The sequence below is a fragment of the Schistosoma haematobium genome, chromosome 1 (assembly GCF_000699445.3).
Source record: "Schistosoma haematobium chromosome 1, whole genome shotgun sequence".
Taxonomy (NCBI): Eukaryota; Metazoa; Platyhelminthes; class Trematoda; order Strigeidida; family Schistosomatidae; genus Schistosoma; species Schistosoma haematobium.
The window spans coordinates 35,262,073-35,288,320 of record NC_067196.1 but is presented as its reverse complement, the minus strand read 5'-3'; the positions used below and the strand labels follow the sequence as shown (position 1 = coordinate 35,288,320).

General features: G+C 36.9%; 1 protein-coding gene across 3 annotated transcripts; it reads right to left on the bottom strand.

Annotated features, from left to right (window-relative positions):
* Positions 1 to 822: 822 nt before the first annotated feature.
* MS3_00008599 (uncharacterized protein) lies at positions 823 to 20,869 on the bottom strand. Of its 3 annotated transcripts, XM_051216933.1 has the most exons (11): positions 20,714 to 20,869; positions 19,956 to 20,049; positions 18,062 to 18,187; positions 17,920 to 18,025; positions 10,697 to 10,950; positions 8,981 to 9,231; positions 7,448 to 7,866; positions 5,300 to 5,701; positions 4,574 to 4,638; positions 2,985 to 3,278; positions 823 to 2,404 (listed from the first exon to the last, which is right to left on the bottom strand). In XM_051216933.1, exons 3-11 carry the CDS (start codon positions 18,174 to 18,176, stop codon positions 2,055 to 2,057), a joined length of 2,256 nt encoding a protein of 751 aa, XP_051073856.1. In that variant the 5' UTR covers positions 18,177 to 18,187; positions 19,956 to 20,049; positions 20,714 to 20,869; the 3' UTR covers positions 823 to 2,054. The 3 variants fall into 3 exon arrangements, with proteins under 3 accessions (XP_051073856.1, XP_051073858.1, XP_051073857.1); XM_051216935.1 differs by lacking the exon at positions 7,448 to 7,866 and having other exon boundaries at positions 823 to 3,278; XM_051216934.1 differs by lacking the exon at positions 7,448 to 7,866 and having other exon boundaries at positions 823 to 5,701; positions 17,920 to 20,869.
* Between the last annotated feature and the right edge of the window lie 5,379 nt (positions 20,870 to 26,248).

Here is a 26,248-nt window from a genome sequence, read left to right as displayed (position 1 = left end):
GCGTCAACACCTGAACTAAGGATAGGGAGTGAAGTAGTCGAACACGTTGACAAATTCACTTATGTTGGAAGTCTGATCAGCCCTAATGGGTTGGTGTCTGACGAAATCTCAGCACGGATTCGAAAAGCTCGTTTGGCTTTTGCCAACTTACGTCACCTACGGAGAAGGCGAGATATCCGTCTATCAATAAAAGGACGAGTATACTGCGCGGCAGTTCGTTCTGTTTTAATTTACGGCAGCGAAACGTGGCCACTAAGAGTCGAAGATACCTGTAAGCTACTAGTATTTGACGACAGATGCCTTAGAACTATTGCTGGCATCTGCTGGGATCACGGGTAAGTAATAATGAGGTTAGACACAGGGTATTAGGGAACGATGGTAAATCCTTTGATGAGGTTGTGAATCTTCATCGACTGAGATGGTTGGGCCACGTGTTACGTATGCCTGAACACTGCTTATCACGACGCGCAATGACAACTGGTGTTGGGGATGGTTGGAAGAAAGTTAGGGGCGGCCAAACCACAACGTGGCATCAATGCTTGAAGTCACTAACTTTTGGTCTGTGCCATGTTGGTAGATGCAGACTAATTGGTAGGAGTTCGCGTGACTATCGTAACCAATGGTTGGAGACTCTTGGTGACATGGCTCAGAATCGATCACAATGGCGTCGGTGTATACACTCTCTGTCTTCCTTTAAACTAAGAGGATAAAATCGCTTCATATCTTTCTTTCTGTGTACTAAATCTTTCTTCCTGTTCTATGTTCTTATATGCAATCTTTCTTTTATATATTACCATCATTGAATTAACTACTTCTATGGATCCGGTGTTCATCTTGTTGTGCTAATGAGGTATGGCAACTTGGACCGATGCATATATGTGCCTGGTCCTACGTTGTAGCTGACTGACTGACATCCTATGAGTGCTTTACATGCTTCTTTGGATAACATAAGAACAACTCCCTGAGCGTGTGGAGCAGTTTCTTCTTCGTAACGCGAGCACAGCAACATCTTTCCCGAATCTATCCGGGCTGGGGACCGGTAGTTGCCTTAGAAAAACTACAGGCGGAGTTTGACATAATCAACCAGACATAAAATTAATAAAAGACTAATTTTTAGTGGTTAATTGTCGTATGATAGTTCTGTATCTTTGAGGAAGTATCACTTTCATATAAAGCGGTAATTTCTTATTTAAACCACTCAAATTTCATGTCCTAGAATGCAGATGGGAATCTCATCTTAATTACATCAGTTTCAGAAGTCGCGCAAAATGTTATAAGTTTGCCTTCATAATGAAAGTCGAATACATAGACTTGTAGTTGGCGAATAAATTATATTATTCCCACACAAAATTCATGAAATTAAGGTCTTACAAATAATGTTTCCGTTCATCACCAATTATATAGAGATAAAACAACACAGACTTGAATTGTATTCAAGAAAGTCGATAATATCTAGTTTGCACAGATTTTTTCAAGACAATCGAATATACCATATTACGTGCGTGAAGTGAATTATAAAACGATTAGAAAGACATGAGAGTAGGAGAAAAATCAGCTTAGTCATTATCCATTTTTTCGATGTTTCAATCAATTAATAAATAGCGATAAATTGTTTGCATTACGTATCGTAACAAACTGCAGTAGAAAAATTGTAATAATATTAATGGTAATAATAATAATAATAATAATAATAATAATAATAATAAACTTCTGAGCAGAGGAAATAGAAAGACTAACAGAAATTTGATAACTAAAAATATTAGCTATAGAATAAAACAGTTTTCGTTCAAATGAATAGTATGTCGTCGAAAATAAAATACTGATTTTTATGGCAAGTTTCATGTCAAATTTACAGTAATGAGAAATAAGTAGCTGCAATCAACAAGATAAACGCAGGGATTGATTATTAATCTATTTTGATATTGAGATTATAAAATGAAGTGAAATAATGAGGTTGTCAGTGATGTACATGTGTGGTGGGGGGACAAGAGGGTGGTAATTGTGATGATACAAGCATCAGCAAAAAGTAAACCAATAAAACTAATAACGTCTTTTCAAATTAATTGTTCTCGTTTAAATGCACGTCTAATACACCTTGGACATGTTTCCGGATTCGGGGAATGTAAACATGCACGATGAAAACAAGCTGAACAACCGGAACATATTGTGGTATTTACTTGACCGAATGGAAAAAGAATTTGACCAGATTTACATATTTCACAAATAAAGCCACAAGCTAAACATCGTTTACATATTGATATATGCTCTACTAATGGTAAGAGTAATGCACGTAAAGTTATTGATAATTTTCCATCATGTACAGAATGTAAATCAGCCATACTCCATAAATCTGGTGTTTCGAACCAATGACTTGGTATAGAAGTAAAGTCCACTAATTGCTGAGCTAAAACCGAATACAGAAAAAAGAGTAAAATATTAATCATTACTTGCAATCTTAATGTTCTCTGCTTTTCAATGGTACGCTTACTGAGATCAATCTGTGATGATGAATGCAACCTACAAATTGAACCGATCTCTACAAAACCTTTTCACTTAGAAAATAATATTACTTAATTACGCCTGTTACCCCTCGTAGAGGGAGCAAAGGGCGTCGACCAGGATTCTCCAACCAACTCTTTCCTGGACTCTCCTTTTCAGTCGTTTTCGAGTGTTATACATTCCTCTTAGGTTTGCTTCCTATTCTCGGCGTAATGTGTTTATTAGTTAGAGTTTGCCTCGTGATGCAAGAGCTAGCTACCAATATCTGTAAAGCTTATTATTATTAATGGGACATGTTATTTTATGTTATAGATAGGGTGGTAAGAATAATAATTATGTACGGTAAGATCGAAATTGTTGAACTTTTAAATAGTCATCAGCTTTACCTGTGAAAGTGCTTCAAAGTCAAATTGTAATCACATAATATAAGATAGTGAACAAATATACAACGAAAATTATTTTGTCTGGCTACAACAACAACCAACCTGTTTGACACTGTTGAATAAATGGTAGCATCAAATTCCCTTGTTTACGTAAAGTCAAACAATTCACAAGATTAGACTGACGGTTTAATACTTGTTTGTTAAAATCGATTGTTCTTAATAAAGGTTGATTATGCAACTGACGAAGTCGATCACGTGCAAAATTACTGACTGATAACATACGAAAATCCCAACAGGTCACTAAATTACCAGGAAGAGTCATAAGTGTATTCGAGTGACAAACACAACAAAAGTAACGACCAAAAAATTCGCAAAAACGCATTCTTTTAAGATATCCTGAAGAAAAATACGGACAGCACAAAACAGTAAGCAATTATAAATAATAACGAAACTCGATAGTTACATCAATGTTCTGCTTAAAAATACTGAGAATTAGGAAAACTACTGCAGAGTAAAGACACTAATGCAGGCCGCCAAGATGTTTTTATTATTGATTGGTATTATTCAAGGATCTACAGTTATTTCATTTCAAATTGGGGTTAAACAGTGTGGAACCTCAAATCCATAAATGATTAGATTTGTTAACTCTTTGTTTGGGTGAAAATTTTACTACAGTTCACTTAATGAATCAGCAAATAATAACTTATGCTTTCCGACAGAATACAGATAACATCACTATCATTTAACACTGACCTACGTGAACTTATATGTATCAGTCAGTCAGACATAAGCAACAGAGAACGCAGAGCATATGTGTACCGGTTCAGATTGTCAAAGCATATCAGCACAAAGAGACTAACTTGTCAAGACAAATGTCATGGTAGTAGAAGTGTAATGAACGAAGACTTGGGCAGGAGAAACCAGTTATATTGTGCGAAATTAATGTGATTTTGTAAAATATGTAAACTATGCATCAAATACACTATTTGCATATCTTTCATGGACTTTCTCTCACGAACTTCATCGTTCTTCCATTCCTGTTGTTATTTCGATTTCTCTCAGTTTACCTTTCTCCTCTTTTCATTTTCCTCTTCAGTAAGTATTCTACTTCCAATACCTGATACATACCACTTACATCTGTCCGTATAGGTAGTACACATCATGGAAGTACCACGAAATGATTCTTGTACTGTAAGTTAATCACAAAATACAAGTACATATACTCGAGTTTGGGTTACACTTTTGATGTAAGGGTTACTGATGCTATCAGCCTGTTAAAGCCAAAATAGGTGTGAGGATAAAACCTTCGACTTAAAGAGTTAAAGACAAACACTTGAACTATCAAATCACTCCAACTAGCTAGTAATTCTCACAATTTGATCTGTCAAAACAGTCCAGGTACATAGAAAATTTTATTCTTTTTTTGTTTCGGTATATGACGGCTGAAAAGCTTGAACTGAACCAGGCTAAACGATAATCCGATTAGTACAACTTGTCAATGATCTACATGAAAGATATACATGCAGATATTTGTATTGTTCGTTGGCACATTTAACAGTCCTCAGAATGGTTCAGTATTCATGATGGACTTATCACTATCAAAGTATAGAATAAACACTATTTAAGGAAAATGAAAAGAAAGCACATTTATTTCTTGAATATTACTAATCAACAACTGAGGAAGAACTTACGAGTTTCAATGAAGGCACCGCAACCAGCGCATCGGTTATTTTGACTGACAAGAACTCCTTTACGTCTATGTGTAGAAAAATGACCAAATGAAAAAGACATTCAATTAAAGTGATAACTATTCTATTTAAATATCATTAATGTAGTGAAGTTTAAAATTTTCAAAGCATACTCCCTAGTATTAAAAGGAAAAATATGACTAAATACAACTAAATGTTTAAACACTGATAAACAGTTACTTATGTCTTAGGTGTATCAATCTATTCAAAGAGAGTTCAAATGCTAATATAGTCAGGTTGAACTATGTGTGAGACAATTCTCTGAATGGTTTTCTAAATAACCAAATGGAAAGAAATTATGTATACTTGGAAGTATAGATTTGAGGTGTTTTCCAGACAAGAAGACATCATGTCTCTTCATTGATAACTTTTCCAATACAAAGTAACCTTAGTATTGGTTTCAAAAAGAAAAGTTGTGACTACTGTGTGGAAAATCTGTTGGCATGAGTAACAAACACGTTACATAAATCGTACTGAAATACTTGATGATGATAATAACCCTAACCCACTTGTCAGATAACCAGTACAAGTTATATATCAATAGTTTGAAACTAATTTTTCTTTTATCTTCAACTTTTATAATATAAAGGTGATTTAAGGCACTTTTTCCCTGAATAACTCTTCAATTACATACAGCAAACATAAACATTGAAATAAAACGATACTTACTTAGATTTTTGGATAGGTGGATTGATCAATAATCCATATGGTAAAGGTGTACAGCCAAACGCTGATGACAGTGACAATGATGATGTAGGATAGTCTTGATTATCGGATCCCATTTTACTCGATAATTGAAAATCTTTATTTAAAGAAATTAACGACCTATTGTTAGCATGATTATCATTGTTATTACTATTATCATTCTTTGAAAGTGTATCTATGATAATAGTTGAATTATTACTTAATTTATTTATGGTAGGTTTTGAAAACGTTGTTGAATGATTAACAAATGAACTAGATGAGGTTAACACTGAAGAGGAATAATCAGATTGTGAGATTGATTTCATAGCTCTTTTTGAATTACTTGGCTGAGATAATGAAGTAAAATGATGAAATGTGTTGCACCTTCTACAAAGATTTTTAAAATGGAATAATAAAAGAGGAAACAGGTTAAACACAATTGCAACTATGAATATGTATGCTAAATAGCTAAAAGTAGAACACGTGTGACTCATTAACCATATATGTGTCTATTTATTTGACTTTGAAACATACTGTTTTGGTAGGAGCTAGTGATACTTCCTGGGTATTCAAACTAAGTGGAATGAAGTCAAATTCGGACGTGTGACTTATGTTATGGGTTTACATAACCATATGTAGATGTTGCGCCTGAAATGGTGAACACTTGCGGTAATGACTTCCTGATCTATCATCTTATTTATTATTTATTTATTTGAACACATAAACATTGGTATAAAGGGGCGCAAAATACATATGCGTCATACAATAACAATGAGGTAGTGAAAGATAGAGAATGGAGGGTGAGTGTATTAGAGTGTATTAGTGTATTAGAGTATTAGTGTATTAGAGTGAAGTAATAATAATAATAATAATAATAATAAAGGGAGAGAAGCAGTTCCAGTTAGGAAAAAACAATTATGAAGGATTCGTTATGTTGAAGAAATGAGTAGGACTTCTCTGGTAGTGGCTGTATACGCGAGGCCTAGTGAGAAAAAAAGACTCTTTACCCTCGGCCGTACCAGGGCATTTTTGGGGCATGACCTATTGGCTCCTAAAAACTCAGGATTCTTGAATTAGGAGATAGGAATGTCAAATGTTCGCTTTCAAGGTTAATTTAGCGCTACAGAAGTCAAAGACCGTTGATTTGGTTACGGACGATCTTGGGATTTTAATGGCTTCTAGAAAATATACTTATATTAGTTAATAACTTCAGTGTTTGGTCAATCAAACTGGGAAATAATACAAATGAATGATTACCGAGATTTTCTAAAAGAGGTGGATTGTATGAGAACAATTCGGGGCACGTTTCAGTCTCCTAGAATTTTCTAAAGAACATTTATAGGATGTAATACCACACAGGAAAATTTATCTTATGGATTTCATCATTATTTTAAAACAGTTCGAAAAAGTGAATAATAGTGTTTCTATTGGATAATATTGTAAATCAAGTCACATATATTTTAAATCAACCAAACAAAATAAGTTTCTGAATCATCAAGGTGACATTACTTGTAACTGGATAACAAATCGATTTATTGACAAATACTGGAAACCAAACGTCAAAGCATTAGCTGTTGTTATCATTTATAAACGAACAGAAACCTACAATGTTGTAATCTGATTATCGTTTAAAATATAGTTGGTTATCCAATGTTAAATACATGGAGAAATCTTGTGATTTAAAGGTTAGTTGTTTATTAGCCTTTGTAAATCAGATTTTTTGAGAAAATCCAGTCTCAAGTTTTCATTACGACACCCAATTACAAAGATCCAAATCTTTGAATGAGCCTAAATTTATTTAAAATAATAAATATGCCTTAATGGTGAGTGATAATAAACGCGGTAGATAGGTGGTGGGCAAGATCTTTAAAAAACTGTTCTCAAAATATTTGAAGACAAGTAAGAACGGTACATAGCGATACATAAAATTTAGAAACTGAATCATATTAATTTGCGGATACATTCTAATTTGGCATGGTATATTATAGTATTCATTTGGTAAGTGTTATTCCAAGTCCATCTCAGCATATATATAAGGACACCTTTGGGTCACAATTTAGAATATTAGCTAAATGAACACAAACAGAGGTCACTAAATTTCGCAAAATACAATATGGAGAAACAAATACGTACCCCTGAGAATTGAGTTGTATTGAATTACTAGATTTACTTGATAGTCGATTATTTTTGGAAAAGTTTTGAAATTTAGTATCATAATTAAACCTCGTTGATCTTGGCGATTCGATAAACTGCTGATTTAAACGAACCCAGTTAATATCACAAGTTTTGAGAAGTAGTTCTTGTAATTTTAAAAATTTAAACAAAATCATTTCTTGTTTTTCGTTTTGAGCAGTTTCTTGTATACACGTATTGACTAGTGAGACTGCCAGTCCCGTCGCGCTATCTACACAATGCTCGCAGTAATCTGTTTCTCTAGATTGACTATGCAATGTTGAATTGATTAGTGGATTACGTAAATTTTGATCAGTAACATCCACCAAAGTCATATGTGACGAGAGTAGACTTGAAGGTAAAGTATTCGATTTGTGAACCTTTAAAAAATTTTAATGGTCCAACTTATTCAACGTAAAGGATGTTTATACACATTCAAATATTTATTTATTATTATTGTTAACTTGTACACAGAACAAAACAAAAAAAATTAGACATGTTTGAAGGTTTATGGTTAACTAAGTTTTAATATAATTATGAAAAGAAAAAGTAGTGAAAAAATGTTAAATTTCGATTAACGATTATTATGGAATATGAATTACAATAGTGAGTTAGGTATTTTATTTCAATTTTATGGAACTCAATTACCAAATGTAGGAGTTCGTGTACTCAGTCGCACTTTGAGCATGTATAAAGGCTATTAATACTATTACTACTTCAGAAAGACACTCATCTCTTCTTACGAAGTGAATGACTAGCCTATTTCACAACTAAGGGTAAACAATTTAAAATACGATGGTGGAGATTGGGCGTTTGTCAATGTTATATTGTAAATAGTAATTATATCTGTTATAATCTCTTTTCTTACGGTATGACCCAGCTATACCTATTGCTTAATATTCTTGGACACCAATCATTCGACAAGACCCCAAATCAGAACACGGTTGAACAGGAAAGAGATTATATTCCAAATAACAAGGTTAGATGGGAGTAAGATGCAAGTAAGAAGCACAATAGAGAAAATGTTAGTATATTTATAGTTTTTACATGAGAAGATTCTAGAGTATTCTCCAACTATCGACTAGTGCTGATTGGATAAGAATTAGCCAATCAGCGTGCACCAAAGCAATCATGAATTTAGCAAGCTTTAATTCGGTCTATGTCCCGCTAACAATATAAGATAAATTTTCCTAACTAAATAAAAATATATCTATCGCCTCTTTATAACTAGTTTAAAATGAAATTCATTAGCAATAATTTCATGGTTTGGTAGTGAGAGAGATAAGAAAGTAGTACATGTATGTGAAACAAGGTTTTACCTGAACACACATAAAATGCACAATGCAACATTTGAAAGTAAAATTAATGTAAAATCACTTCAGACTTAATAATTTAAACAGGCATCTCTATCTTTAAAAAAACTACTACAAATTATAACATGCATAATAATTGTGAATAATTAAACTATTCACTAATACAAAATGATAATTGTACCTGAAAGTCAGTAGGAATTTGTAAAGATTTGTTCTTATTTCTTTCGCCATACACAGAATTTAAAAACTCACAATTTTCCATATCATAAATTTCTTCTATTTGTCCAATTAAAAATTCACATATTTCAAAGTACGCTACTTCTCGAACTAAATGTTTTACAAAAGCGGAACGACCTGGAAGAAGTAAATGTTTAGTATTAATTTGATCGTGTATAAAAGAATTTGAAGGTGAATGTGATTTGGAGTGAGAACCTTTGGAAATGAAACAAAGAGTAATAATTGTATAAATTAGGGATGCACTTAGAATTCAATAAACAGAATAATGTAATGCGAATAATACAATGAGAAAATTAAGATTTCCCAATTACTCAAAAGCTATTTATTTCATCAAAGTAAGAATTTAATTCATTTCTAACTACTAACGATTCGAATAGAATAAATAAAAATGTAATCGTGAAGAAACTGAATACTAAAAGTTACACTCATTTTCTAGTAAAAATTAACGTGATTATCAGTCATACAATGTGAAACTACATGGATGTTTACTAATCACCACCAACAGGACATAAATAAAATGGACTACACAAGATAGAACAATAACACTGTAAAGAAATAAAAAAGGTCAAGCCTATGCCTTATGTGGGGTAGGTAAGTAAGTAAGTAATTAAGTAAGAACAAATATTTTATTCAACAAGGCAGGAGTTTACTGAAAAATACAACACTTTTCTTTAAATTAGAGTTTCCTCTTTCACTTACGAAGTGCGATGGAAAAATACATAAAAGGATCCCAACTAGTTTTTTATTTAAAACACATATGATAGCAACGAGTCACTTAGTTGTTTGATCAGTAGGAACGCAACCAAGAAATGATGAGCTGACAGATACCGGTTTAAAACCCCTTTTTTATTCATCAGCACCACATCGTAAACAGGTCGGTTTCCCGCGTTTTCCACCCAGTTCTGGTGTCCGTAAATAATAGGCACTGAGAAATTCTCCCGAAATGAGACTTCTTAGATATGTTCGAATCACAGGACCCAGTGTTTTAAAGTGAAGACCCCAATCGAATTATCACACTACTGAACACACATTGCTGGACCCTGGAGCTGTTTACATGGTATTATCATCGGAAGTGAGCAGCTGTGTGAAAATGAAGTATATGCATCAACAATTGCAGTCATTGAAGATTTTCAACCCCTATCAACTTGGTTTTCATAATTAATACAACTCGATAACTAGGCTCAAGCTTATACAACTGGATAAGAGCTGTCTCTTTAATATGAGTAAAATCAAGTGATGCTATCCAGGTTCCAAACCAAAATAAATGCAGTGGGGTTTCGAAATTCAACTTAGTGATTGAAAGATAAGCGATGTAATTACTAAGTCATCACTTCGTTTACTCTCCTTTCATAAAAAAAACTCAGTCTTATCATTGTAGATTCATCAGTAATAAAGTGACGTCACATATACTGGAAAGTCACTGCTAATCAGAATACGCGTAGTTTACTAGTGCTATATAGCAACAAGAAATCTTTTTGACAACTGTAAGGTAGACTGTAGACGAATATTAATATAATTCTTATATTCTTGTTATGTTCATATTATTTGGTTTCTTAATAATTAATGGTTATTTTCATTAGCGCGATATTTTTGTTAGAATATTTGGCAATAAGATACCATTTTTGTTTTCTATCACACTTCGAATCCATATTAACATTACCTAGGAAAACTTTTACTTCATTTGAAGAATTTGAATTGATTTTTGACTGAATGTCAGGAGTAATTCGGTAATTAACTTCGCTTAATTCCTCTTCATCATCTGTTTGACCATCTCCCGATGAACGTGACTCAACTGGAATGTTTTTTGTAAATGGTCTTGTGTTTAACCGATCGCAAGATACAAAGGAATTTTTCAGACCATTCGTTTGCTGTGAATAACCTACAGAAGTTTGCTTCAAGCATCTTAAATGCTCCCTATTAGAAAAAAGAAAATAAAAAAGTTAGCACGTTAGTTGGAGTTGTTTTGTTTGATTGTTAATTGAATAGATTTTAAAAGTCTCGTTATTGTCACATGAGCTCCTTATATTTTTCGATAGTTAGTGGTTAATTCCTGAACGTATGAATCGGTTTATTAAAGTTCGTTAATTATGTTACACTGTTTCAGTGAGACTGAGTCGGACTTAAACCTAATGTACACTTTGAAAATACAACAGCCGTTCCAAATGGATTCTGAGTAAGATCGGTTAACCTTTGTGCAAATAATATTTTCTTTCTAAATGAAACATTTATGAGCTCGTTAATTTTACTGAGCTGAATTCCTGGATTCTTTCAACAAACCGGTTTCATGCCTAAATGAGTAGCTGCAAGATTGGCTATAGAGATTCGACATTCTATTTTATGAGTAGTCGGTTGGTAGGACCTCCTGAGTACAAAACTTCACTGAATTAAAGCCATATTTTGTTGAAAAGTCTAATATGGGATAGGACTGTTAGCTACCCCTAAACACAATCAAATTTCTAGGGTACAAAAAATGAGCAGAGAGATGTAACAATTTAGATATCGTATAGGAAGGAATCGGTTCAATTCCCAACAGTTCGTAACAATACCTGAAAGATTGGAAAATTAAAAAATAAATAAAGCATGTTGAATAGTGAGAGATATAAGTAAAAGGAGACAAATAGAGGAAAAGCAATAAATCACTAAGCTCTACAGGTGAGTAAAAAGTGAATATATTGTAATCGATGATAGTCTTTTTTACATTTAGGTGAAGAACACAGACCAAATATTCTTAACCTGATTCCAGTACATGAGATAACCCCCGTCTATGATGAAGACAATATGGTGGGATAGAATTACATCTAACAGTAGAATCCTGATTGATTGAAGAGTAAATGACCTATTAAATTTATTTCCTTCAATCGCTTATGACACCTAAGAGTTTGTATAGAAACATGTTATTTTAAAAGATGTAAAAACCTGTTATTCTGGTCAACAATCTTGTATTTGGTATTATTTTATACAGGCGTTTGCACCGATAACCTAGTGGAAGAGAGTGGTTAGTGTGAGACATCTGTCAGTGTATTGATGTTTAAAGATTTGTTAGTAGGTGAAGACCGAATCGATGGACCACGCTTTAAGTCTTAAACCAACCCAGCTGCCTTCGGTTTCAGCTTGGCATCAAATGACTATGGGGTAGTGAAAATTCGAGACCGTTAGTTAGTGTGGTGAATAACTGATGCATTTACTATACGATTACACCTTTTATGTTGTTTAAATATATCATAACAATATAATACAATTTCATACTGCATACTTCAAATTTGAGTTCTTGATTGAATCTTGTCGAAGTTCTAGACTTGTGATTAGTAGTATTTCGTTATCTGATTTCAAATTCACACCTGGAGTCGCAGTACATAGGGATTCAAGTAACTTGGGGTAACTGTCCATTACTTTGTCCCTGAGAGAAGTGGAGGATTGTTTAGAATGTTTTGATGCTTGGTGTTTGTCATAAATGCATCGGTCCAAGTTGCCATACCTCATTAGCACAACAAAATGAACACCGGATCCATAGAAGTAGTTAATTCAATGATGGTAATATATAAAAGAAAGATTGCATATAAGAACATAGTACAGCAAGAAAGATTTAGTACATAGAAAGAAAGATATGAAGCGATTTTATCCTCTTAGTTTAAAGGAAGACAGAGAGTGTATACACCGACGCCATTGTGATCGATTCTGAGCCATGTCACCAAGAGTCTCCAACCATTGGTTACGATAGTCACGCGAACCCCTACCAATTAGTCTGCATCTACCAACATGGCACAGACCACAAGTTAGTGACTTCAAGCATTGATGCCACGTTTTGGTTTGGCCGCCCCTAACTTTCTTCCAACCATCCCCAACACCGGTTGGCGTTGCACATCGTGATAATCAGTGTTCACGCATACGTAACACGTGGCCCAACCATCTCAGTCGATGAAGATTCACAACCTCATCAAAGGATTTACCATCGTTCCCTAATACCCTGTGTCTAACCTCATTATTACTTACCCGTGATCCCAGCAGATGCCAGCAATAGTTCTAAGGCATCTGTCGTCAAATACTAGTAGCTTACAGGTATCTTCGACTCTTAGTGGCCACGTTTCGCTGCCGTAAATTAAAACAGAACGAACTGCCGCGCAGTATACTCGTCCTTTTATTGATAGACGGATATCTCGCCTTCTCCGTAGGTGACGTAAGTTGGCAAAAGCCAAACGAGCTTTTCGAATCCGTGCTGAGATTTCGTCAGACACCAACCCATTAGGGCTGATCAGACTTCCAACATAAGTGAATTTGTCAACGTGTTCGACTACTTCACTCCCTATCCTTAGTTCAGGTGTTGACGCAGACCAGTCCTGAAGCAACAACTTGCATTTCGAGGGAGAGAAGCGCATTCCAAACATTCTGGCATTTTCTGCTTAGTGCTACCAGAAGACTGCATTTTATCAGCGTCTTCACCAAACAGGACTATGTCATCTGCGTATTCTAAGTCGATAAGTGGATCTCCTGTAAGGAGATCAATACCCGAGAATTCAATCGACGAGAATGTTATTTCCATCAGTAGGTCTATGATGAAATTAAACAAAAATGGAGAAAGTGGACAGCCTTGACCGACACCACTTGAGTCAAACGCTGCTCGTAAGTCAAGAAAGACCACCATTGTCGGACACCGATATGTATGCCTGTGTTCTAGAACCTGACGAATGGTGAATGTGTGGTCGATGCAGCCACGACCAGGTCTGAAGCCAGCTTGATTCTCTCGTGTTTGCAGTTCACGAGTCTTAGTTAGGCGTCCGATAATTATCGAGGCTAGTATTTTAGATACTATATTAGTTAAACTAATCCCTCTATGATTGTCACAGGATGATTTTGACCCTCTCCTATACATTGGGACGATCAGTGATTGTGGCCAGTCAGATGGAATTACGTCCAACTCCCAGATCTTAGCTAAAATATTAGTCAACCTAATCAATCACTGAAATTGGACCACCATCCTTAAAGACCTCTGGAGCCAATCCATCTGGACCAACTGCCCTTCCTCGTTTCAGATTAGCTATAACCTTTTGAACTTCTGCTAGATTTGGGAGACCTACTTCAATGTTCCATTCACACTGTCTGGGAATGGAGGGTATTTGTAGAGTAGCTGAAGGCCAGCTGAACTGTTCTCTGAAATGTTCCGCCCATCGTTCTAAACGTCTGGACTGCGAGCAGATGAGTGTCGCCTTTTTCCGAAATAGTCTGACTTACACTTGACTTATTAGTTCCAGTTTCTTTTATTAGTCTGTAGAGCTGTCTTGTGTTACCTATAGCCGCTGCCTTTTCCATCTCTTTTGCTTTCGTTGCCCACCACTGCTCACGGTCGTTCCTTAGACTTTTGCTTAACCTAGATCTGATTTCTTTACGCTCTTTATCGTGTTCAGAGCCTGATGGGATGAGTTTACGAGAATCCATCAGTGCAATAGACCTTGATGAAATCCATTGGTTCTTTGTAACCCTGTGGTTTAAATCACTGAGAGATGTCACTGCTGTTTCCACAGCTGTTTGTATAGCTTTCAAGCAACATCTGGGTCAGCCTCGTTTTCAGAACTATCTCATTGTGACCTCAGTTGTTCCTGCAACCTACTTTTGGTTTTTTCGCTACTCAATTCAGTTCTAATGGGTCTTTTTACTGTGGCTTTTTTGCGTCCAGTGAAGCGCAAGAAGATGCGTGCCCGTATTGGGGCTTGGTCGGAGTCCAAGCAGGTACTCCAGAATGAGCGGCAATCTTCTACCGACCCTCTGATGGCAGTATGATCTATTTGAATCCATCGTCGGTTTGGTGTAGAGGGTCGCCATGTTAGACGATGTCTCTCCTTATGCTTAGAATTTGTGTTTGCTAAAAATAAACGATTGTCTGAGCACAGTTGCAGCAGACGGTCACCATCATCTGTTCGCTGTATCGGAATACTAAAATACCCACCTAAATGTCTTTCTGTTTGGTTTAAGCTACCTACTTGAACACTAAAGTCACCCGCTACGAGTACTATGTCTGAACGTTTAGCTTTCTGAAGAAGTTCAGATAGCTTTCTGCAAAATTCATCTTTCACTTCATCTGAGCTGCAGTCGGTGGGAGCGTAGGCAGAAACGACAAAAAGGCAACGACGTGTGTCCATATCCTTCCGAGTTCTTACGGAGCCGTTTAGCCGAACAGCACATAAACGACTGTTAATGGGGATCCACTTTAACAGTGCTTATTCCGCCCTCATGCTTAGTGCTATGCCTACACCTACCAGTCCACGAGAACTAGCCATCGGGTCACCAGATACACGGAGGGTGTATCTCGTCGGCTCTCCGTTTTGCCGAGGTGAGGTCAAGTGGACGACCACACTAGGATCCTGTATGCGTGTTTCGGAGACACAGCACACACCAATGGTACGAGATTCTAGGGTTCTAGCCAAGGAAGCCTGCTGACCGATTTGACATAGGGTGCGTACGTTGAAGACTCCAATGTGTAGTTTGGAGCGAGGTTTCAATAGACCTGGGACAGTGTTTCATGCACTAGAATCGTTGGCTATGGTGACACTTGAGGGGGAAGCCGAAAAAGGAAGTTTAGAGGTGAAAGTCGATGTAGGAGGAACAATAGAAAGTGAAGAGGGAGGTTGATTATGAATACAGTGGTCTTGAGTACTGCTAGAAGTATGAGGGTGGTTGTCACTTCCCGGTTGCCTACACCGTGGAAGGGTTCTTCTGGAGGTACCTGAAAAGGAAATTGGATTCAAGGTGGTCTTAGTGACCTGAGAGCGTGACCGCAGTGCCCAAGAGACAACTGCTTGAGGTCAGTCACACACGACCTTTTTATGAGTAATTTTTGTGTTGGCTCCGTACTTGTTGAGACCTTACCGCCGGAGACGGATATCCGTGGGACAAGACGAGGTGCGCATTTTCAGGATCGACCTTTTCTAACCCCACCCCTCCTTGTGGGAAGGCAGCATCGCTGTCATGCTGGTTGTCTGAAGGAAACACCTTATTGCTGTCACACCTCTGTACAGTCAGCAGTACGACTTCGCCTTCGGACCTTTGGTTTGTTGCTTTTAGTCTTACCGCTCTTCAACCGACCTGTCTGACATGGTAGGACCTTGAGGAACGGTTTTTCCAGCCAGTATAGCTCGGTTGCTTCATCACGATAGGCAAGCCCGACCACCACGTCATGGTAGCAACAACGGTCGGGGAATGATTCGACAAGCACTTTTAATTTATCTTTGGCTATTAAACCCCGTCACTCATGTGGTAAACTGCATCTTCGTAGTTCATGTCAGTTTTGTTATGTACGTTGCTGTAAATATGGAAAGGTTGGACATACACAAAAGGTTTTGTAAAAGTCACTTACTACTAAAACACTGAATGATGTTAGATCAAGACCACCTGACTTGGACAGAAGGACGGATTCTTTGTCGCTCACTACAGCCTGCAGCAGTACGTTACATGTAATACAAATATTAATTGCAAACACAGGCAAGTCTCATTTGTTTATTGTTCATAAGAATGTCAGAGTCAACTATTTCTGAGAGAAATTTTCCGTTTCTTTATAATGATGTCCACTTAAAACCTACAAGTAGTGGAATAACTTGGACCACTGGCCATAGGTTACCAATTATTGGTATACTTAATATTCCATTGAGAAAAGAAGGTAGTTGTGTCAATATTCCTTTCCTAGTTAATGAATATGGCCCATCTAAGTTAGGGTTAAAGGATCTAAGATTGATGGACGCACGCACTTTTTGTGTACTGGTTCTTCTGACAGTATTTTAACCAAATATCTGGTCTTACAATGTTAGAAGGCCGTTAGAGGTATGAAAACTCACCCAGCACACTTAGGAGTAAAAGGGAGGACCTATCTCCTTGAAGTGTAGACTAATTCCACATGATTTGAGAGGCTGTGAAGAATGAGCTGGGTAAACTGGTTTGACAAAGGATAATAATCTCAGTTTGGTCGTCCGGTTGAAGTACTCCCATTGTGACTCAATTAAAGGTAGAAAGAAAAACACCTAGAATATGTGGTGATTACCGCTTCACGTTAAATACTCAGGTATTGCAACAGAGTTGTACCACTGAAGAAGTTGAGGATATTCTATATAAATTACGAGGGTCAATGTACTTTCTTAAAATAGACCTGAAAGATACGTATCTGCAAATTCCATTGGATGACCAACTTTCCCAGAGGTTAGTGACAATCTGGTATGTTGGCCATTGTTTCACTGGTTTCTGAATAAGTTCGATAAACCGTTCACCATCCACACCTTTGAAAGTCATCTTTCTATACAATCATTTCATCAACGTTGTCAACTTGAATACAGACTGTGTTTTGTATTACAAACTAAATGAAACGGATCTTTATGCAATACTTAGTTCAGATGAGGCTGCAGTGATCTGTCGGATATGAGTGACTTCCGGTGGCAGATTAGTAACTGTCTCAATTACTTTTCATATGATAGTCTGAGTAGTTTCCCAGGTTACATTAAAGTAAAACACGTTTCCATTCTTCGTTAACTTTCAAGCTAATTACTGCTTGAATATGAACTTGGTGATTTCGTTTGCAGACTGAACATGCAATACATTTTGCCCCCATTTTCCGCATTTATTTAGGTGTAGATAGAGACAGGCATAAACTAGTACATTATTAGAGCCTAAGAATTTACTCCAAAGAGAGCGAAAACCTTAGAACAATCCTGTCTAGCAACGAACAATATTAATATGATGATTGTCCTTTAGATTGATGTATACCAAAACCAACCCAGGAGATGTCTCTCATTATGTCGTAAGTGCTAAGAAGGAATAGGTGTCTGTCAAAGCAAACTGACAACTTTTAGGAAATTTACAGAGTGATTAGAGCTTTACACAATGTAAAATAACTTGAAAGGAACTTACATGCTTACAGATTTGATGAGACCGTTTAAACGAATCATATGACAGCATGACGACTGACGTTGCACTGTATTTGTTGAATTACCATAACGATCATAAAACCAACAAGCTTGAATATTTTGATTAAAACAGAAATGATAAGTACCTTTGGGATATATGTCAGAGGTGTGAAAACGGTGAATTTTATTATGACAGGATTTTGGTGATAAGAATCCACCTGAGTTCATGGTGTATATTGCAACTGGACTTGTAGTTGACATGTCGTAAGTTACTGGATAAGATGTTTTATTGAAAAAAACAAAACGGGACAAAATCAACAGATGAAGTTATAACTGAATATTTCATTCAATTACGGTGATGTAATTAATACTTGCATTGCATTTGAGTTGATTAGTCATTTGTTTGTCTATCGACGATATCTTTCCCACTGTCGATATTACCAAGAACTACAGTGAAACACAAAAAATGTTATATTCGAGGTTATTACTATACAGCTGTGGTCCATGAATTTAAGCGTTAGGCTAACATTCAAAAGATAGCCTGATTGCCCAGGCATCCCCCAAATTTCCTCAATTGAGTCTGAACAGGAATGTAAACTTCCTCTATTGGTTGATCGGTTTACTTCATACTTACATACGGACTGACTTGAATTTTAGGGTTACAAAAAACTTTGCACACACTTTGCTTTCTTACTCAAGATTCACACGTTATCTTAATCAAGTTAGTATCCAGTTGTTCACATAGATCTGTTTGAAGAACAAATTATTGCTACTTCATCGCCGAGTTGTGTTTGTGGATGCATAAATGAGCTATTTTTCAGATTATACAGTGCTTGTTTTATTTTTTGGGATAGTTTGCCGTATTTTCCTTTAAAACATTAATCTTGTTTAACGATGACAATAACAATAATAGCAGTTGAGTTACGTCGTATCAAGAATAATTCGGTGAGACTATAATTTATGGACGACATTTGAGTGACGCTGGACTGACCTTGAGAGTGTCCACCAAATAATCAGTACCAAATGAGGGTTATAAACCTGTGTGCTAAATTAGAATTATGATTTAAAGTTAATGATTAAGGTTAGAAATTAGATTTAGGGTTTTCACCACGAGTTGACACCAGCTATAATGCCAAAACTCTATTTAGCTAAATGGATGCTTGAATTTCGCGCCAAAATCTGAAACCTATCCTATACGTGATTAGTTCGTCCATAAATTATAGTCTCGCCAATTAATCGGGGTCGAACTTTGGACACGCAGTACACATGACAATAATCTTAATTTGTTAATTTCAATTTTACATAGTTCAAGATAAAATGTAGTTCATTGCTAAATCATGGTACAATTTTAGAACTGTAACAAACTACAGTCTTATATTTTTTTGGGTTACCTTTTCGATATGAGGGTATTCCTCAGAAACCAATGAAATCGTAGTCACAATAATATAGCAGAACAAAAGTAATCTGACTGAATCTCTTTCACATTAGATCTTAGCGAAGTATCACCAAAGCTGCATAGTTTCACAAAACGTTTCCTTCGCTGACCATAAGTCAGATGATAGACTAAATAAAACCTGCGTAGACTTGGATAGTGGTCTTTATTCGATGAAAACCTATGAAATGGATTAGACCCCAGGTAACTTGCAGGTTAAGCCTTCACACTTCTACAGGCTTTACTCTTGACAAAACCACTAAGTAATGTCCCTAGTTCTATAAAAAGAGCAAATCAAAGACTCGTATATTTGCTACGACCAAACGGACAGTGATTACAGCAGGGTGATAGTAAAGCAATACCTGCCTAGGCATTTTGAGAGCTAGTACTTTTTAAGCCGGAAAAATAATGAAGTAAAAGCAATTCTAAGGTCTAAAAAGATCGACGACAGCCAATATTAGGGGTGCAAAAAGTAAACTTTCGCTTACTACAAACTTTTTTTTAAAACAATCTATTCCGAAGTAATTCTGTATGTTTGATCTCAGTAGTGAAGCTATAAACTTCAGCACCATTTATATCAAAAAATTAAGAGATTAAAATAATCTTACCAAGATCATCAACGTTGAATTGTAGGTATTCTGTAGCTTCTATGCCGACGGGCACACTGTGTGAAATATTGTTGTACCTTGGATCAATAATCCGCTATAATAAGAACCAGAATGTACTTTACTAACCCATATGAAATTATTTCTCTCCCTCCAGTTTTATTAGTGAAAGCAAAAGTGATTGATATGTTTATGAACAAAGTCCACAGACCGTGAATTTCAATGTATTTAAGCCTATTATAAACTTGAAAACACTAATATTCGGGTAAGAAAAAACGAATCATCTTCACGGACCCGGTAACGAATGGGCACAGTGATATATAACTTATTTACTAAGTGCAGGTTTATGTACACGGAATGTGAACCAGACCTGTATCAGTCGCCAATAGATTGATGTTAACCACTGAACAACGGCCCCATATGAAATACAGTAGCAAGAAAAAGCTTCCAAAACGCAGTGACAATCATCCGCTATTATGATTTCTTCTTACTTAGTAAGAGATATAAGGAGATGTGGTGTTCGTGAGTGGATAAAATTCGAGGTGGAGAAGCATTGACTCATAACTATGAGTCTTGATTGAAATCAAATTGTATGGTAAGAACGTCAACCAACCTATCACAGAAAAACCTATTAGGTTAGTCAATAAATGTCATGCTGCTCATAAGTAGCACTATAGTATCCCACACGTGTAAATGATACTACAGTCCTAGTTTCTGGACAATCATATCATCAACTAATGACTAGTAAAGTTAATTCTTACCTTGCCAAACTTAACAGTGATACCTGGTCTAACTGACCCATAATTCATGTGAAAAATTGCCACCGGTACCCAACACTCGATATCGAATACCCAATAAGCCTGCAAAATACTAATAATCAGACGACCTTGTGAAGTACACCTGCTTGTGCATAACGCTCAATATACAATATTCTGTAGAGTAACATATGTAACGTTTACGTCTAACAGAGAGAGAGATTTTACTGGCAGATTGAGTAAAAAATTTGCATGTGGGGCGAGCACCTAAAAGCACAAATTCATGTTAGTGATAAGTTGCATCGACATAAAAGTGAAGCTAAGACATTTGACTAAGTGAAACCAAAGTGATATTCTAAGATTTCAAGCTCTTTATCAATATACCACTTAACATTTATAGACTCATGTCTTTTGTTAATAAAAAGCAGCAGAATAACGGTGTATTAATGGTTAATAAGCCCAGAAGTAGGTATGTCGATGTCTAATATTATCCCTGAACTTGCTAGTTTGAATAGTCAATACGGGCTGAGAACATTTTTTCAATGGTTATAATTATCTTTAGACAGCGTAAGTAAGACGCTTCTGTTCTCGATGGTCACTACAATAATCTCACGTTCATCGTTCCCTCCCTCCTCCGAACCACTGCCACTTCCTCCCGGCTCTTTTTCCAATCATCGTATTTGGACAGTTCTGACGAAAAAATCATTCGATGTTGTCAGATCGAAAAAACACTTAACAATGTCATCAGTTAAACAGTTCGAACGCTATAGTCAGTGGCGGTCAACAAATCCACGAAATCAATAGCTCTGTAAGTCTTCGACAATTGGTGCTGGCCGCATTAGCTTTAATGAACTTAACTAGCTAAAGTGCTGAATTATGCATACGCACTAGATAATTAGCGGGTACGCCGTACTACACACCTCCTACAACTGCTAGCCAGCTTAAATTAATCACTTCTCGACATAGCTAGCCTACCATATATGTCTTCGAACCTTTTCTCTCCTGATTTCAGATGTCACTGGTTTGGTATATTTTGGTTACAAAAAATGTTACTAGTTAAAGCGTCGTCAAACTCCGAATACTTGTGGCGTTTTTTAGTGGTGATTTTGACGTGATCTGGCACACTAATTTGTAAACTGTGAATCTGTTCCCGATTCCGGAGTGAAACCTTTCCCGAAAAAGAAGTAGTAAACGCCATGGATGTTGCAAGCCAGGCTTTCTTGCATGACGGAGGAGATAAAGTAAATAAGCGTGGATGGCGATCCAAGGAAAAGATGAGCTAAAAGCACCTTACATGTTTGGCTGAATACATATTGCAGTTTTAATATTACATTGTGATCAATTATTGTGCTGAAACAACTTTTTTCTTGCCAGTAAAAAAATTATTTCTTGCTTTCAGCTGGCTTCACAATTTTTAACAGATGTAACTGTAAATTTTTTGTCCGCATTATTAACAACATTGTTATTCCGTTGGTACGTCATCGACGTTTTACATATTATGACATTTGCTTATAAACTCAAGAACATTTTTATATTTTTGCAGAAAATTGTGGATAATAGTTCAACGTCTACGTAACGTGCTTACGTTACAAAGCAATAAAGAAAACATGTATAAACCAATGATTTGTAATTTTATATATCGTAATAAACATTTCAGTCTTTTAACTACAGCAATAGACCGATTAACATTAAGTTTTTTTGGCACTGTGTTCACTGGGTAATTGACTGAAACTAATGGAATATCGCTGTAAAAACTGTAGGTATTTATTCTCGCCTGGCTTGTCCGTGATATCTGTAGAAATTTGTAGAGAAGTATTTCGTTAAAACGAGTTTTCAAAAACTGTAATACGATTACGGTGAAAGTTTTAGGAAAAGCGCAAAAATCAGAGGAAATTTCGGGGAAGTATTGGGGAATTTAGGGGTTTTATTGCCGTTTCCCCAAAGTTTACTATCGTGGCTTCCTCGAAATTGGGAGATTGGGTATATCGTTTTCTTTCAATTTTCATTTTTACGTGTCGTATCAAAAACGTGCCGACTAGCTCCTGAAAAGCTGAGGTAGGCTAAAAACAAATTCCACCATTTGATAAACCTAGTAATCATTCAACTATCAAACAGCCCACGGACATGTCCCATGCACATGATCCTTAAAAAGGGTAGTAGTGGTTGGTGTTCAACTGGTGACCATAGGCGACTAAATCAGAAACCCATTCCTGGTTGTTTACCAGTTGCCTCACATTCACGTTTCGACAGCTACCTTATAAGTTACAACTACTTCAAAAAGAAGACATTGATCTTCAGTACGAGTTACCTTCAACATCCTCTAAACTGTGCATTAAACAGATGGGAACAGGTAGGGAAACCTCATTACGCAATACATCTACAGGTACGGATCGTCCGGTCGTGCCTAAACATTACTGACGCAACATCTTCACCACGTTGCACAAGCTTTCTCATTCAGATGTTCGCGCAACAATCAAGCTCACAGCAGAGCGATTTCACTGACCTGGTATGAATAAAGACGTGAGAGAGTGGGCACGCTCCTGTGCAAGTTGCTAGAAATCTAAGGTGATCAGACATAACAAATGTCACTTATGATCATTCAAACCTCCCTATGCTCGTTCCGACCATGTTTAACTTGGAAAAACTCTTGCCAAATTCAAGTGGATATTCTGATCTCTTGACTTATACAGACTGCTTAATACGATGGTCAGAAACAGTTACGTTTCGGTAGGTATCCCTCCTTCTATTGGTAGAAGAAACCAGACTACTAGTGGATAGATTGTTAATTAGACATTCGAGCACGAGGTTACCTGTTCAAACACACAAAGTATTTAAACATTCAATGTCAGATAATCTGAAACATAATCCTTTTACAAAATACGGAAGTGAACGAATACTTGAGCTCTGTTGTTTTGACACATACTTAGATGTTTGGGGTCAACCCTTAACTAATCAACCTAAGTTGTTGGGATAGTATCTATAAGAGACATTACTGCTGAGGCAGTGGCTTGCAACTTCGTCGAATGGTAGGCAGTAAGCTTTGGCTGCCACTTAAATATCACTACAGACCTTGGACGCCTGTTTGAATCTGGGCTTTTCCGTTGTCTGACTATACTATTAGAAATCACTCGCCTCCGAACGACCACCTACCACCCACAGGCAAACGGGTTGGTGGAACGCTTTCACCGACAGCCTAAGTTTTCACTCTCTGCTGCAAAAGTTTCATAGTGGACTAACTCTCTTCCATTCGTGCTGCTCGGTATTTGCGATTCAATGAGAGCTGACGTTGGATACACTGCAGCTCAAATGGTTTCGGAACGACACTCTGACTTCCGGGACAATTCGTAGATCCTTCATCTTCAGTGAGTATGGATCTGAACACCTGCACGAGCATGCTCACAAACGCAATGCGCTCATTTAAACCTGTTGCCACTCGACCTCAATCAATTGGTATTTTCGTCCAACCTGACCTACGATATAGTAGCCATGGTCGATAGCATTCGATCTGCGCTGGTAAGGACTTGACACACATAATATTGGTCACCTCCCAGTGATCAATCAATTGTGGTTACATCTCAGTCCTACAGGAGGTTGATCGCGGCCCGGATAGCTCAGTGGTAACGATTCTGACTGTAAAGCTGGGTGACACGGGATCGAATCCGTCAGGGGGTACCAGTTCCCTCCCAAGATTACAGGTACACCTTGCTGACGAGTGCCAAGTAGCACGAAATTCGGGTCCAGGGTTTCCTGTAGACTACCTCGAACCACCATCTATTATAGTAGCCACATTTTTGTATGTTGCGACTCAATTCGACGATCTCTCGAAACGATATACCAAGGATCCTTCAAAGTACTTCGGCGTGAACCTAAGAACGACATCATCAAAAAAACGGAACGATTTAGAAGGAAACCGTATTCATGTCGGTTTTCCTCCGGTACACTAGAAAGACGCGAGTCTCACAAGTACGATGCTTCACCATAAAATCGAAAACATGACAATACTTCGGTAGTATTTGACAACGCGCCCTGGAAGAAGGGCAAGGTTTCTTGAACATTTGAATGAATACTGTACGAATGACACTACACTACACGTTGTTTCGTCTCGATTATTTTTTGGTATCGAAAAGAAACAAAAATAAACTTCATTTGATATGCTCATATTTATACTTAACCTGTACTCAAAAAGCAGGAACAGGTTTTTTGTTGCCAACATGCTCATATGTGTGTGTCTTTTTATCACGAAAAACAATAATTCATTCTACGGATATCGTTTCTACGCTGTTGCATGTTTACGAAATGCATGTACATACGTTTAATTACCCTTTTCCCCTTTTTTGTGTCCTTACGCACCTACGGTTGGCAGTCAGCATGCACGTACATATCCTTTTTTATTTTCCCAGGATGGCTGGAGAAGATAAAAAACTGACGAAAATTACAATGAGTCGAAATCTTCATTGTATTTGTTTTTTCATTACTATATTGCACCACATTACCCCTTATAGTAAGGAAAGACGACCAGATGCTGCTGAATGTATCAAGCTATCAGAAGAGTGTTCGTCGACGACAAGCCCCTCCCGATAGGGGAGGAGTGATCTGTAACGGTAAATAAATCCTTACAAAAATCACTTTACCGCATGTTATGGAGTGTCCTAGTGGGGTTCCCCAGGGCTCAGTACCAGAACCTTTTCTCTTCTTGATTTATGCAAGTGATCTTCCACAACTGGTATCGTCAGACTTATTACGCTTTGCTGATGACGTGAGACTTTGGAGAGAGTGATATAGAACCAAGAGAATATACAGGCAATTCAGGAGGTTCAGACTTGACTTAAAATTTGGGCAGATGACAACGGACTTACCTTTAACACTTCAAAGTGTTAAGTAGTTCATCTGAAACATGTTGCAGGCTACAACCGCAACCAGGCAAACTCTTCTCTAGAAGTATCCCGAGTTGAAAAAGATTTAGGAGTCCTGGTGCCCTACGATTTAAAGTCTTACACTAACTGTGACAAAAATTCCTTTCGAGCAAACCTTGCACAAGTAACATTGAAACGCATTATGGGCCAGTTTGACGGAAGAACTTTCCACGTTATCTTCAACAGTTTTGTTCGTCCCCACTTGGAATACGGAAATGTAGTACTTCCTTCCTCACTCCAAAAGGGTATGGACACTTAAGCTTAGTCCCAATACAAGCCCAAGAGGTAGCACCCAGAAACTAGGGACACACAGCAGAACGGACTGTAGACACAACTTCTACTCCTTAAGAGTTGTCAAATGCTGGAACTCGCTGCCAGCTGAGCTAATTAAAGCGACTTCCAAGGAGCCCTTTAGTAAGAAACTTGGCCAATTCTCAAGGACTAATATTAACATCTTATTATGATTTACCAATGTCTTTTTTTCCTCTATTATCGTTAATATACCTGGGTTCCTGCCTGGAGGTATTGTTGATCCACTTCTACTAGACACGGAAGCCCGTTGAGCGAAAGCTTCTTCTATTCCGTGCACAACCATTTGAGCGATTTGAATCAATCGTTAAGGACGCGC